The sequence below is a fragment of the Fragaria vesca genome, linkage group LG5 (genome assembly GCF_000184155.1).
Source record: "Fragaria vesca subsp. vesca linkage group LG5, FraVesHawaii_1.0, whole genome shotgun sequence".
Taxonomy (NCBI): domain Eukaryota; kingdom Viridiplantae; phylum Streptophyta; class Magnoliopsida; order Rosales; family Rosaceae; genus Fragaria; species Fragaria vesca.
The window spans coordinates 4,752,635-4,767,722 of NC_020495.1; the positions used below are offsets into that span (position 1 = coordinate 4,752,635).

General features: G+C 37.5%; 3 protein-coding genes across 3 annotated transcripts; 2 read left to right on the top strand and 1 right to left on the bottom strand.

The window, feature by feature from the left end:
- The first annotated feature begins 1,121 nt into the window (after positions 1-1,121).
- Positions 1,122-2,334, top strand: LOC101299958 (BURP domain-containing protein 3-like). Its single transcript, XM_004299052.1, has 2 exons — positions 1,122-1,240; positions 1,462-2,334. The coding sequence occupies exons 1-2, from the start codon at positions 1,181-1,183 to the stop codon at positions 2,263-2,265; spliced, it is 864 nt and encodes a 287-aa protein (XP_004299100.1). The 5' UTR covers positions 1,122-1,180; the 3' UTR covers positions 2,266-2,334.
- A 1,362-nt stretch (positions 2,335-3,696) lies between these two features.
- On the bottom strand, positions 3,697-4,438 carry LOC101300248 (organ-specific protein S2-like). The gene is made up of 2 exons (XM_004299053.1): positions 4,344-4,438; positions 3,697-4,226 (listed from the first exon to the last, which is right to left on the bottom strand). Exons 1-2 carry the CDS (start codon positions 4,389-4,391, stop codon positions 3,936-3,938), a joined length of 339 nt encoding a protein of 112 aa, XP_004299101.1. The 5' UTR covers positions 4,392-4,438; the 3' UTR covers positions 3,697-3,935.
- A 7,432-nt stretch (positions 4,439-11,870) lies between these two features.
- LOC101300535 (BURP domain-containing protein 3-like) lies at positions 11,871-13,577 on the top strand. The gene is made up of 2 exons (XM_004299054.1): positions 11,871-12,126; positions 12,296-13,577. Exons 1-2 carry the CDS (start codon positions 12,067-12,069, stop codon positions 13,094-13,096), a joined length of 861 nt encoding a protein of 286 aa, XP_004299102.1. The 5' UTR covers positions 11,871-12,066; the 3' UTR covers positions 13,097-13,577.
- The last annotated feature ends 1,511 nt before the right edge of the window (positions 13,578-15,088 follow it).

The following is a 15,088-nucleotide window of genomic DNA, read 5'->3' on the forward strand; positions in this document are numbered from 1 at the left end:
TATATATATATATATATATATATAGGTTTGCCTAGAGAAGGAACATCTATTCGTAGATCTTAGATGAAACATCTCTCTCTCTAACAAAACCTAAAGGACGCTGCCTTCTACCCCTTTGCTTGCCCGACTGCGCCGTGACGGCGGCAATGGCCCTTGGCCTAACCGGTGCATGGTGGCTGTGGACGAGTGTTTTGCGTTGAAGAAGTACCTCAGGTTCGACATATCAAATCAAAAGGTAATCTAATCTATCTGTCTTGGTTGCAAATCGTGGTTGATTCAGGGAGATGAGTTGGGATCGGAAAGGCATCGGGGTTTTGTAGGGTTGGAGCGGCATCAGGTGGCCATCAGCGATCAGGATTGAGGGATGGATTGGCGCTAAGGCCTATTCAGATTGATGGTTGGTTGGGTTGGATCCGAATCTAGGTGCAGAACCTTTGTGTCTTGATCAGTAGACGGAGATGCTCAACGTCGTTGACGGTTGTACGACGACATGGTGGAGGACCGACAACGGTGGTGGGTAGACAAGGTTAAGCAGTCACAGTGTTGTGCCAGGAAGAGGATTTGGTGCTTGTTTGTTTTGGTCCATTGGGCCTGGTTGTAGGAAATCAGCCCATTTAGGGCAATTATGTTATTTGCTTTATGTTATTTATTTTTACTAGATTTTAGCTATTTAGTGCTTTCAATAAGTGGGCGTCGTCTTGGTATTGGCACCTTGCGTGCCTTGTCTGTCCTACGTAAATTGCGAGTTCCTAGTGTTGTCAAATGGTCGCAATCTCCTACTGGCAGGATGAAACATAAGGTCGCCGGATATGATTCTGTGCGGCAACATAGTAGGAAAGCTGCATTTTTAATTGTTATGATGTTTGTCCTTAGGACAATTGTCTTTCCGTTCCACTTTGTCAAAGCAATTAGAGTTGTCAATGATACACTCTTTACTAACTGGTGTATGCATGTTAGAATACGTTACTTATTGTAATTTGGAGTTTAGACTCTATGGACCCCCCCCAAAAATATTGTATTATATAGTTTCATTAATCAAGGATTATGGGCAGCCGCACCGGACTTTCTTTAAAAAAAAGGAAAAAAAAAAGAAAAGGAAGGAACATCTTTTCTATATATTTGGCTGGTCACATGTTGGTGCTCTCTGAAGAGGGAAATAAGTTCTTATAAGAGAAGAAACATGGGTTCAGGTCTTGCTTTCTGGTGCCCCTTGCTTCATCTTCTGCTACTACTGGTCATGGTAAACAAAAGACTATACTTCTCAATCCATTCTTCTCTTGAATATAATTGACAAGATTGATGATCTTGCAGCATAGCCGATTTGTAGCTAGTTTGAGTTGTTAGAGAAAAGGAAAGATCATAAATTGAGCTGAAGTCTTAAATTTTTGAAGTGTTTCCCTTTCTTATTTTCCCATAGATTTAGCGTCTAACAATTTCAGACTATACTAAACTATTATGCAGTGTGTACAAGGAATTTCATGCAGGAAGCTGACAGAGTTGGAAACAACACACAACTTGATGAAGCATATGGATCAAAGAATTCCTGCTCATCATTCATCATCCCACATGGATCACATGGACCCTTCACATATGATTTTCTTCACCATCAATAACTTAAAGGTTGGCAAAACCATGCCAATCTATTTCCCAAAAAGAAACCCTTCAAAATCTCCTCGCTTCTTACCAAGAAGTGAAGCTGATTCGATTCCTTTCTCAACAGAGGAACTCCCCCACCTCCTTGAGTTCTTCTCTTTCTCCAAAAACTCTCCCCAAGCCAAAGCCATGGAAGACACTCTTAGGCAATGTGAGATTGAACCCATCAAAGGAGAGACCAAATTCTGTCCCACTTCCTTAGAATCCATGCTGGACTTCAGTCATGGCATGCTAGGACCAAACACCCCTTTCACTGCTGTAGCCACTGCCCATCTCACAAATTCAACTACCCTTTTCCAGAATTATACCATTTTGAAAGAGCCTAAAGAGATCTATGCTCCAAAGATGGTGGCATGTCACACCATGCCTTACCCTTATGCAGTTTTCTATTGCCATAGCCAACAAAGTGTGAACAAGGTGTACAAAGTTGAATTAGGGGGTGAAGATGGAGATAGAGTTGACGCTGTTGCTGTCTGTCATTTGGATACTTCTGAATGGAGCCCTAATCATGTATCATTCAGTGTGCTTAGAATCAAGCCTGGGACGTCTGCTGTGTGTCATTTCTTTGCTGCTGATAATCTTGTATGGGTTCCAACATCAACCTCAGTCTAATAATATAGTGCAGAATAAATAGTATATGACTATAACTTACGTATTCGAACTTCTGCTTTGAACTTGTTCAATTTTTTGATTCTTCAATAGGCACATATACTAACACCGAAGTGATACAGAATTAGAAAGTTATATTAAAGATTCAACAAGAGGCTATCTGTTACAAAGCAAGCTTAAATTACAAAAAAAAGAAAGTTAACGTTTGCATATACAATTATGAAAATACTTCTTGATGAACTAAGTCACAATAAACCGATCCACTCTTGCCTTGGTTTGCAAAATGACAGTCATAAAATAGAAAATGATTTCAATCAATTGTCAAACTGCTTGAAGAGATCTGTGACATTGCAAGTACATATATGCAATTATCAGATTATGCAACATATAGTTTAAGTCAACTGGACATTGAAAATGAGCAATTGCTTTTGTTGACATATTATCAAAAGGAGACAGCACTAAAAACTTTGCAGCTCTCACCCACCTTAGACTTTGGTTTGGAGTTTGGCCAAAGACTAATTTTTTTACTCAAGTGAGTGTAATGTGGCAAGAAGAAGCCAATTTAGGGAAGTTGATGATGAATTTCAATTCAAAATGCAGTTGGGTTGTTCAGTAATGATCACAAACCTCCATTTTTGAAGCGTTTTATGAGTACTCCCTCATTTGTCTTGTCTAGCTTATCACGTTTTTCTTACAGAGAGGTCTCACTTCTTCCTCTTCAAAACGTAAACTCATTAAACAAACCAGCAACAAATGCCGATTCCTATTTATGCTTTCAGAAACTGATTTTGGATGGTTTATAAGAGAAGTACAGAGTATGTGAGCAGAAGTCTAAAAAACATGAAACTGAAAAAAAAACTGAAGAGAACACTCGCATGAAATGTGAAGCAAGGAAATAATGCAGCCAAACTGCCAAAGGGGTTTCCGCCTTGGAAATAACAAAAACTGACACAATTAAGCACCATGCACACTTAGAAGGCTCAAAATATGCAGAAGGAGCTGGGAGTTACAAAAATTAGAACAGTATTGTTTTTGATGGATTAGCTAAGTGAAACAAACAGGTTGGTTTTATCCTTTGTAAATCAATCCATTTCTTTTTTATTTTTCAACGAAATTTTGCATCCCTATCTTATCTACTTTGAACACAGTTGTAACCTTGGGAGTTTTGAATTAGTCTAATTAAGTTGATAATGTATAACAGGAAAAAAAAAAATGAAAGACACATCATGTACCTTGCTCATGATGCAGCTGGCAATGGTGTTTGCCTTTCAAAACTTTCAAAGTTCCTCATTAGATTAAAACTTGCATTTCATAAGCAAAGTCAGAAAGGGATTTCAATCCCCGTGGTAGAGATTTATAATCTGACAGCATATATGACTTTAGTTTGGCTGATTATGTTTCTGACTGAAATCAAAAACATGATTATAAGCAACAATTAGCCAGAAAAAGCTTATATAAACATGCAGTCAATTATCGCTGATTCGCTGCCTTAAGATAGTCTAAAGACGTCTAAACATAATATCATTGAAACCTGAGGAATTCCAAGCACAACTGATACACCAAAGATGAATGACAAAAATCTATTAGACACTACTAGCTAGCTCTGGTATTTCAGACTTCTGGTTTAATACTTGACAAGGTTTGCAACCATATATATACTCATGGATAGTACTTCAGCCATGGTTGACAGTTTGAATATAAGCTTTTGGTTGCATCTCATGCATCATTTCTTCAGGCTGATGATCAGCATGGTGATGATGGGCACTGTGATATATGATGACATTAGGCCTAATGTCGAAGTCTCTAACAAAACGGTGGTCCTTGTTTTTTGAAGCAGAGAAAGATGGTACATCTTCATCTTGATGGGAGAAGAGGTCTTTAAGGGCTTCTGGCATGGGCTGGTCATTCATCACGCTCTTCCAGTAGTCTCCCATGTCCTTTCTCGCATAGGTGATCTCCGAAAACTGTTCAGATAAAAAAGGGTTGATGATTAGTTTGAGAATTGAATTGAAATTGGAAATCTATGTTGTTGATCACATTAGAAACTGAGTGAAGCTGTAGAGTGGTTGGGATGTGATTACCAAGAATATGAACAGAAGTAGCAGAAAGCAAGAGGTGGAATACTTCATGTTTCGGCAACTAACTTCTACCTCAGCTAGCAACTTATTACCAACTTGAAAGTAATAGTGGGAGCTATGACCCTTCCCTTTATAGGAGACTAAGTAGCTTACGTTGTCAACCACATTAGTTGTTTACATTTTGAGACATAAAACAAATTTAGCAATACTTGCGACCCTCTTTTACAAATACTCTTGAAGTATTTTTTATTTTTATTTTTTTGGATTGGTCCATGAGAGCTTGAGAAGAATCTTGCGTGGAAGGTTTTTTTTTTTTGAGGAAACTATTAAGAATTTTTATTGAACAGAAATCAAAAGTTACAAAACACTGGAAACAACGGTGGTGAATACAACATCCTCACTTCCTTCCTTATTACTAGACTGAGTTACGGGTCTGTCACCATTGATAACTTTCATGAATCAGTTGGACTTAACCTCTAACCATGAATATCATCTCTTATAACGGGCTACAAACTGAGCTACCTCATGTGTTGCGCCATTACAACTCCTTGAAACATGAACAAACTTTGTAACTCCAGACGTAATAAACAACTCTCTAACCTTCTCAACGTACTAACAGCCCCACCTCAGCAAAGCTCTCTCCATCATCATTCACCATAAGAAGAGCTTGCGTGGAAGGTTTTGAGTTTAGGTTTAATGCAAATGGATAGTTAATTGCCTGATTAACCATAATATCAACATATACTTGTTCGGGAATCATAAAGATCATGGTCCACAAATTTTAATTTTAAGAATTTGTAAACTAACTATATGCAGTATACAAAATAAGATTAGTTCAGAAGTCACAAATAAGGTAGTAATCCGCCTCTTCGAATTTGAGTAGACACAAAATATTATCAATAAAGCAAAAAAGAATAGTAAGAAAATAAAAATCTACCCGAGAACGAATGTAACTTTGAAATCTACTTGAGGACGTACTTGTACGTACATATATAAAAGTACAATGAGAGCAAGTTTACTAAAGCATGCATAAATGATATCTAGATTAGGATCAGGGAAAATTCTACTCGAGGACGAGTATAAATTCACTGACTATTTGAAAGTAAAGTACTAACTTCATTAACATAACTTACAAATACAACTAATGTGATCATTTGAGATTTTTATGCACCCAATTCCATGTAATTAAAAATTGATGTAATCTGCATACAATATTAGTTGACAAAAGCTTTCGCGTAACAAACGCGTATCTTGGTAATGCATGTTGACCCAATGAAGATGACAACTGAGCATGAAAGGGGCTCCGACATATATGACTTCCGCCGAATAAACAAAATCCAGGTGGGTTCATGGAATATTATTTCTACTTCATTCAAGGTGGGATTTCGATAATTACAAGTTGAATATTGTAATTTTAGAGGCAAGAACATGGCATAGTGATCATAATATATAGGTCCCCAAAAGTGATAGCACTCATTTTTATCTTATCTTAAATCAGTTATTGAATCATTGTTCAAAGTCGCCACTAAAGAGTAAAGGTCAGAGCACACAACTTCTAGTCGATCTAGAATCCTCACATTACTGCAAATGTTTCCTAAGTTCATAATCTCTTAATTGGGTTGTTGATTGATTAGAAATGTTGAGTGTACGTTTTTAATTTTAGATGCGCGAATGATCAACAAAAATATATGACTAGGAGCTACCGGATTTTAGTAAAGAAAAAGAAAAATTAAGATGTGACATACAAGCATATATATACACACACCAAACCATAGATCTAACTGATGAAACCAAGAACTCAAACAATCCTTCTTCTTCTTTTTTTTATGAGAACTCAAACAATCCTGCTTGTGTATGCATACTTGACATACAAATAGTTCCTTAGAATATCTCCCTTATAGGGTAATATATCAAAGAACCCGGCCGCCGACATCAGGCTACTGTTAATATTTAAATTGAATTGTGCACAAAATGAGCACTTACACATGCATACCCTCCGCCCAGTTGCAAATATTGAAGCCTTGCTTCAACTTCAAAATCTCTCTCTCTCTCTGTCTCTCTGTCTCTCTCTGTGTTACACACACCGACAGAAACCATATTGACCACCTGATCGATTCAGCAATTTCTCAATGTTCCTTTGTGTGCTAGCTAGGGCAGCAGACAAGGCAGCTCGCGCGACGTTAAAACAAGGAGCTTATTTGAATTTAGCTATATATGGCGCGCACCAAAATAACAAAAGAAGATCTATTCTACGAGAATATGGGTCATTTCAGCAATGAAGCTATTGATCTTTGCGTTCCTATTCTATCTGCATTGTCATGCTTCTGTTGTGTGAGAATCTTGTTTTGACTATTAGGCCTTGGATTATATATGAATACAGTTGTGATTTTTAGAAACTTTGGATTAACTTCCTCACTTTGACAAAGAAAGTCTTATCTGTCTACTCGCGGATTGCATCGTTTTACTCAAATATTTTGAATCTAGTTATGCATAGGCGTTGTTTTATTATAATTTTATGTGACACTTAATAAAACAAAAAGAAAGGAACGTATATGACTATCTCTCAAAATTTTACAATATTGAGATAAACCAAACAAAGAAGCTAGCTCGTACTACTTCTAACCTAGTGCTATGCTAGGGTTGCGAGAGTGCCGCCTACGGCCTCTCTGTACCTTTCTTTATCATCTATGGAGTACAACTCTGGCACCGTCTTCGACGTCGTCACCTGTGTGCATGGCTTCGGTCTTGCCTCCTTATTCGTCACGACAAGCACGCTTCTGGGCGACGGAAACATGCTCTCCTCCTTTCGTTCATGGTGGTTGGGGTGAAAAAGAGATTGTGCTGAGTGGTGGGTTCAGATCGGTTTCGATTGTTGATCGTCTCTAGCTGAGTCGAGCATGCCTCAAAGCAAATTTGTGGGAGAGATCTGCACCCGCAGCGAGAGGGCGTTTATTGGAGTGGTGGTTGTTTGTTGTGAAGGCTGTTGGGAGATGGCTAATTCGACGACCAGATTCGATGATAGGTTATTTTGGGAATCAGGACTAGTGCTCATCGATTCTTTTCAACAATCCCCTCTACTTTGATGGGATATGCGGCAGCGTATTGGCATGTGCAGATCAGCTGGAACCTAGGTCGGGGCGAAGGAAGGAGGTTGGGTTGGTGCTGTGGTTTTCCGACTCCATCTGATGACGGTGATTCGGCTGGAACCTAGGTTGGGGCGGATTTGGGCTTAGCTATGTGTGTTAGGTCGGATCTGGATCCAGGCCTGGGGCAAGGTTTGGGTCTGGGACCCGAGCGGTTTTGTGGGCCTTGGGCCCGAAATCGAATCTCTTTTTGCTCTTGGAAATACTGCCAGTGTCTTTGGTTTTGGCCTCTACACTGATTTTGCTATTGGTTGACGGACCCACAACTATGGTATTTGTTCGTTGAGGATCGTCTGCCATCACGGCCATGTCTGGAATCATCCTTGATCGGCCTCGATTCTTTAGGTGGAAGATTACCCTCAGCCCGGTGTCGTAGTGATTTTTATCATTTGGGGCATTGGATTTGCATGGGTAGTCAAATCACCGACTACTCATTTCGCTCAACGGCTGCAATTTGTGAGCGTAACACTGAGTCTAGGTATTATTCTTTAGGTGGAAGATTACCCTCAACCCGGTGTCGCAGTGATTTTTATCATTTGGGGCATTGGATTTGCATGGGTAGTCAAATCACCGACTACTCATTTCGCTCAACGGCTGCAATTTGTGAGCGTAACACCGAGTCTAGGTATTATTGTTTTAGCACTAACACTCGTTATTGCACTTTTACTTTCACAATTTACTTTCAAATGCTTTCATATTTCTCGATATATTTTTACATCATTTTCATGTAATCTTTTGATTATAATAAAGTAATGACTTTTTCCGTTAAAAAAAAAACACTCTCACAAGTTTTACTCATAAGATTATTATGAATTTTCATTGATATATATAGAAGGCCGAAGAGGCATGTTATTGTTATTCTATTATGGACAGTCACCAAAGTTAGTTTCAGTAATCCACATCAATGAATTATTTGAGGGTTTACAGGTTATATATAGGTTTAAACTTTAAAGCTAGGTGAGTGACGTTTATAGGTTATTATTACGTGAAATATTTGCCAGAGGCTATGACTTGCTACATGCCTCATCAATGGTGAAACAAAGGTCACTAGATCCGCAATACAACTTCGAAGAATAATTGAAAAGAAAAAAAGTTAATTTTGCTCAGAATGAATTAAAACCTAGCTACGAGTATAAAAACACTAGATATATGTGATGAAATGTGGAGTCATGCTTACATATCCACCAAAGAGACTCAAACTTTGAACTTTTGCTTCTCAATGTACGTTTACTTTGTTCAGTAGATTTCAATGGAGAAGTTGACATTTCCAAAGTTTAATCATCAAAATAAGAAATGAATCATTACTTTCATTTCTGCTTAACAAATTCTAACAATATTCATGTCAAACTTATCTTCCACGCACGTATCGTTGACACCGCCCTTTTTTCGTGTCTTAATTAGGTCCTAATCAACCTTTTGCACGATACTAATTCCATGCAAGATTCCCATGTTGATTGTCAGCTACCAACAAATCCAGAGAGACAAAAGAGAATACAAGGCTAGGGATTGGCTAAGACTATCCCAATATAGAGAAAAGGGACAAGCTCATTTGGGATTGGATTTTAATTTTTGATAGACATGATGAGAGCAGGTTTAGATTAGACTGGAGAGTGCATGCTCAACCAAAATGCTTAATTGGTTGGCTCCTTTTCGTTAAAGTCAACTTATAATGTGAACCACACCCTAACACAAATTGAATTCAGATATGCCAACCAGCAAAAGTTGTTGGTCTCCATGACCGACCAATTAATTCTCTCTCTCTCTTTCTCTCTCTTTTTCTCTCCCTCTCTCTTCTCTCTCTTCTCTCTCTCTCTCTTTTGATTGGATGGTCATACAGACTAGCAATCTTTATTGGTTGGCAAATCAGGATCTACACAAATTAAGTTGTTTTCGACTTAGCTTTTGTAAATGCCTAGCTAGCCGTACATTTTGTTTATTAACAAGCTAGAACGATTGCTTTGCATTCTTAAAAGACATAATCTCATCGGAAAAAAAGAAAGAAAAGGTTTTCGAAAAAGTAAGGTGAACTTCTTGTCACTTTTCTTATATAATATAAATGATATCAAGCGTTGTTGAAGTTTGCTACAAGTCTAAGGGGCACAAACTAGGGATCGATGGGAAATCAGAGGCCGGGGACAACTTCCAAATAGCTAGTGCCTCTCTCGACGTGTTAACTAATATATGCCCTATTCAACATTTTTCCACTAATTTTCTTGTGTGCTTTTGTCGTTGCTTTGTTTGCATTAGTCAACTTCAAATCTAGATCATCATGCAAGTTCATTGTTGTACTTTAATCTTCTACTTTTTCTTCCCCAATTCTATATATCCTCTAGTATCTTCTACCGTCTATATATAATAATACTCTTTAATTATACAAATCACGTTGTGTTTAGCGTTGAAATTGAGTTTCAACAACTAATTATTGGGAGGCATACAAACGCAATGACGTCAACTCACCACTAAACTAATATGAGAATGATCGATAACCCAAACTGCTACAGGTCTCTATGTCTGATCGAGGAGGTCATTACCAATATTGGCTTTGTGGTCTTCCACGTTCAATGGTCGATGATGGCCAAATTACCGAATCCATATTTCATGTTTATCACTTTCTTTTTGGCCATTCAAACGGGTGAAAAGGTCACTCATGTTATGATGACCAGATTGATGCATTGTGGGCGAGGAATGGAGGATATGAACTTTTTAAACCTAAGGTGGATTTGGATACGAAATATATTTGCTCATATCTTGTGCTTTCTTCATATCTCAGGCACGTCTCTATGGTAGACTAATATTCTTGAAAACTTGGGTGCTTAAAAAGTTAAAAGCCAATTGTTTCTATAGCTGAAGTTGTTGGCCGGTGTTTATACGATGAACCAGGACGCCTTCAGGCCTTTATAGATTTCAAATCAAACATGTTGATTTTGAGATTCTTCTAGACAAAGCTAGATCTCAAAATATAGATATAGAAGGCAAAGTAGCTAGGACTTGTTTATTTGTCAAATATATATGTCATTGGTGCACCCCTGTACAGATCAGTAGTGAATTTTGTTGTGCTGCTTAATTGTTTATCAAGAACAATAATATACATACATATATGTATGATATACATATTGAAAAAGTTGTTCACTCACTTGTATGCAAGGCACCTGTATGCCATACAAATATGTATACTAGAATTTTTCTTGTGTACTAAAGATGGCCAAAGTTGATATATATATTGGAGCGATACCTCTGTTGGTTTTAATAACAAACAGATACAAATGCATACAAAATGAAATAAAAAAGAAAATAAAAGGTTTGATGATGTCGAGTAAACCCTAATATATTAACGCAATCGATAACGAAGTGCTATCTGAACAGAAGGTTTTGAAGTCATGACTTTCAATTTTTGATGACAAACCAGTCTTGACTTTCATTGCGAAACCGATCATGATCTGTTAATTTCTACTTGTTCATGATGTTTCTACTTTCTACAATGTGGATATATATGGAAAAAAGCAGTCAAATAATGAGGACTGGATTTGCACGTTTGACTCTACTCCATATTCTAAGTAGTCGATCTTCTAGCTTAGTTATGCTCGATCATGAGCAGCTGACTAATGTTAGTGGAAGGTATATACGTATATATGTAGGATTACTTTTTATGAGTATCCCACTATCAGATAGTATTGATGATGGATACATTTCTGAATCGATCTCATGAATCTTGGCACGATGCCTTGATTATAATCTGCACATATATATATATATATATTAAAGGAATGAAGTTTTTAACAAATTTTCTACTGGTTGAATGTTAATTTTGTTTAATTTCATAGTAGTTGCATATTAAGTTGCGTGTATAATATTAATTGTTATATCTTGGTTTTAAACAGCTTAAAGACTCCCCGCGCCCATACTATCCTTTATCAAAATAAAACAAGCGGCAAACTACCTACAATTCGATAATTTTCTCCCATGGTTTTGATGTTTTAACGTTTGATATATATATATATATAGGTTGATTACTAAGGGTCCCTATTTATATTTTGAAAAGAGAACGAAGAACAAAACTACATAAAACATATAAGTTTATATTCATTTCCCTCTCGTTATATACTCGATTCATTTTCATATATCGTTATAACGGTTTTTATTAAAAATAAATAAAAATAATCTCGGGGTCGTTTACACGCGGGTCAGAAGGTAGTCAAGTATAATATGGGGGAGATTATAATAAAGAGGACGGCTGCATATGATCGACCTCATTACATCTTTGTCCAAATAAAAGTCAACCGGAATAGAAACTATATAAAATGCATTAAAAAAAGTATTTGGAAATTTATTGATGATGTAGATATCGTACAATGCCATTTTAAATCCAAGAATGTATCAAGTACGTACTGTAAGATATATAGGTCATACAAGAAGAATTCTGTACTAGCATCATGTATATATGCAATATTAATAATAGAACTCAAAAAGGAGTATAATCTCATCCCTAACCGATATCATCATATTATTGAGCTTCCTTCCTGCTCAGTGCTAACCAACCATAGAAAAACAGAAGCTACTCATCGATCAAGCAAACTGGAGTGGAAATGCGTCTATCATTTGCATCTTCGAGCCTGCTTATCTTACCTCTTCTACTTGTCTTATTGGTAACTAAGCTACATATTTCTCTTCGGTTTTACCTTTAACTGATCTATTTTGACATATATGGTGGATTGAGCATCAATTTGCATGCATTTGATTTGTGTTTTCCTAGTTGTTTTAGTGCATCATGTTTTTCGTTTCATTCTGAATGCTTAGATTTTGAATCTATGCCAGATTGCAGAAGTAAATAGTGCGAGGAAGATCACTATTGGAAACGGGGATGAAGAACATCTACTGCTACCAACCCATGATCATGATCACTCATCATCATCTTCAAACAAGAATCATATGGACCCCTCCCTAAATGTTTTCTTCAACCCAGTAGATCTCAGGCTAGGAAAAACAATGCCCATATATTTTTCCAAAAGAGGCCCTTCTGTTTCTCCCAAGTTGCTTTCTAAACAAGAAGCTGATTCCATACCTTTCTCAACCTCAAACCTTCCATACCTTCTTGAGTTCTTCTCATTTCTCCAGGACTCCCCCCAAGCCAAAGCCATAGAATACACACTAACGCAGTGTGACCTTGAACCCATCAAAGGAGAGTCCAGGTTCTGTGGCACCTCCCTAGAATCCATGGTTGATTTTGCAACTGCCCTATTTGGATCAGGCACCCAACTAAAGGTCCTGACCACCTCCCCTCTCTCAAACACAGCCCCTCTTCTACAGAACTACACCGTTTTGGAAACACCAAATGAGATCCATGCTCCCAGAATGATTGGCTGCCACACCATGCCTTACCCTTACGCAGTTTTCTACTGCCATAGCCAAGAAAGCGAGAACAAGCTGTTCCAGGTTTGGCTGGGCGGGGAGAACGGAGAGAGGATTCATGCTGCTGCTGTATGCCACATGGATACTTCTCAGTGGGACAGCAGCCATGTGGCGTTCCAAGTGCTTGGGGCTGAGCCTGGAACCTCTCCTGTCTGCCATTTCTTTCCTTCAGATAATCTAGTCTGGGTGCCATCATTGCCAGCTTAAATAGCAGTTTGATTAGATTATTGGATTTGTGTGAATTTGTGAATTATGTATATATATCACGATTTACAGGTGCCATGAATGTTGAATATCGGATTATAGATATCAGAGAAGATTTTGCTTAGTTATTTTGAACATATATATGCATCGTTTTACAGTTTTACGCGATTGTGTTTATATATATGCGTAATAACGTTTCTATATGGACATTATTGGTTTGTGGCTTAAATTAACGAGTCCATCAATTATTTTTTGTTGGAAGCTCATATAATTAATTAACCTAATTCTATTAGGTTTTCGGTTTTGTGTCTTGCACTGTAAATTTATGTTTTATTCACCAATTAAGTTGTAGGAGACAAAAGAGCCGTAATTTAGGGATATTGGGAAGTAACCGCAATTTAGGGTTCCATAGAAGTTGTTTTTCTATTTGATGTTTCTCTGTTATGAGTGTATTTTTGGTGTGTGATCAGGTTTTTGGATTTGAGTGTTCAACACATTGTAATGTCCTTTTAATATTAGTGGAATCTCTGGTGGATGTAGGCCTTTGATTTAGGGTGAATCACGTAAATCTTTGGTCTTCTTGAATTTTCTATTTACTTTATCTTTTTTCATATATCCGTACTTCATACTTATTTGACACTTTCGCATAACATGTGGTATCAAAGCGCAAGTGATGCTTGAGACTTGATGTTTCGTATGATCGAGTTGCAATTTGATGAAGCTCCCTATTGGATTGGAATCAATCACATGATTTGGAATTTGATGCTTATGATCGAGGTTGAGCTATTAGAAATTGGATCGTGAGTTATTTGAAAATGGCTTGAAACACGCCAAGGTGGAGATTGTTGGAAAACATATGGCTTAGATTAGAGTAATTTGGAATCCCACATCAGAAACGAAAAAGTGTTATCTTTTGGGTTCTAAAGACTTGTACGACACACACTAATGTCGAGGCTTTTTGTATTAAAAATATTTGTATTAAAAACACCATATATACCCGTTCCTCACTGGATGGTTAAAGTGGAGAGACTATCGGCATTATTGGACCTGTGTGTCTGTAACCGTTGGCTGCTTTCGCATAACAAACATAACCATGTAAGTAAGTTCATTTCCCGAAAAAAATACCCATGTAAGTTTTCTCGATATTTGGTCATGTGAAGCATCATATATAAATGAGAATGTTTTCTTCTGAATTTGTCATTAATAATTCTGGTCACTCCTAAAGAGAAAGAAATTTTTTGGTGAATTGAGTGTAATAAATTAACATTGTACTCTGTGTGTGTATATATATATATATATTGAAATAAACAAACTTTCAGTAAATATGAATAAACTTCTTGAAAGTTACATCAAAATGAAATAAAACAATTTGAGGGCATGGCGTGTTCGACGATTGACAACAGTACATATGGTTTTTCTGTCAAAAACCCACTACACCAATAGTCAACATCTCTCTATTCAGGGAGCACTCGGATTCCCAAATATTGAATGCTTTGATAGAGTAGATCAAGCAGGTGGCCTTGCTTTTCTATGGGACAATTCGTTTCGGGTTTTAGTGCGAGATGTTAATTATTTCTATATTGATGTTGATGTCTTTAGTTCGGAGAACGAACAATGGAGACTTACAGGCTTCTACGGGTACCCAGATACGGGTCAATGTGACCAATCTTGGGATTTGCTGTGATCTTTATGTCCTAGGGATCAAAACAAATGAGTCGTTGCCAGCGATTTTAATGAGATTTTGGGTTTGGGAGAGAAGTCAGGAGGTCGAATTCGGAATGTTAATTAGATTACAATTTTCTGCAATTGTTTAACAGATTGTGATCTTGATGATATGGGAGCAGTGGGTGGATCGTTTACCTGGAGCGATTCAAGTACTAAGGAGAGACTGGATCGTGGTGTTTGTACTCCTGCCTGGATATCGACGTTTAGTAACTCCCGTGTCCTTGCTCTACCTTCCAGCAGATCGGACCATGTTCCACTTCTTTTGGAAGT

What these genes read in the sequence shown, in the direction of transcription:
- LOC101300535 (XM_004299054.1), top strand. Translation starts at nt 12,067, where the DNA reads ATGCGTCTATCATTTGCATCTTCGAGCCTGCTTATCTTACCTCTTCTA. An exon ending in CTCTTCTACTTGTCTTATTG is followed by an intron (nt 12,127 to 12,295) that starts GTAACTAAGCTA and finishes AATCTATGCCAG; the next exon opens with ATTGCAGAAGTAAATAGTGC.
- LOC101300248 (XM_004299053.1), bottom strand. Translation starts at nt 4,391, where the DNA reads ATGAAGTATTCCACCTCTTGCTTTCTGCTACTTCTGTTCATATTCTTG. An exon ending in TACTTCTGTTCATATTCTTG is followed by an intron (nt 4,227 to 4,343) that starts GTAATCACATCC and finishes TTATCTGAACAG; the next exon opens with TTTTCGGAGATCACCTATGC.
- LOC101299958 (XM_004299052.1), top strand. Translation starts at nt 1,181, where the DNA reads ATGGGTTCAGGTCTTGCTTTCTGGTGCCCCTTGCTTCATCTTCTGCTA. An exon ending in TTCTGCTACTACTGGTCATG is followed by an intron (nt 1,241 to 1,461) that starts GTAAACAAAAGA and finishes ACTATTATGCAG; the next exon opens with TGTGTACAAGGAATTTCATG.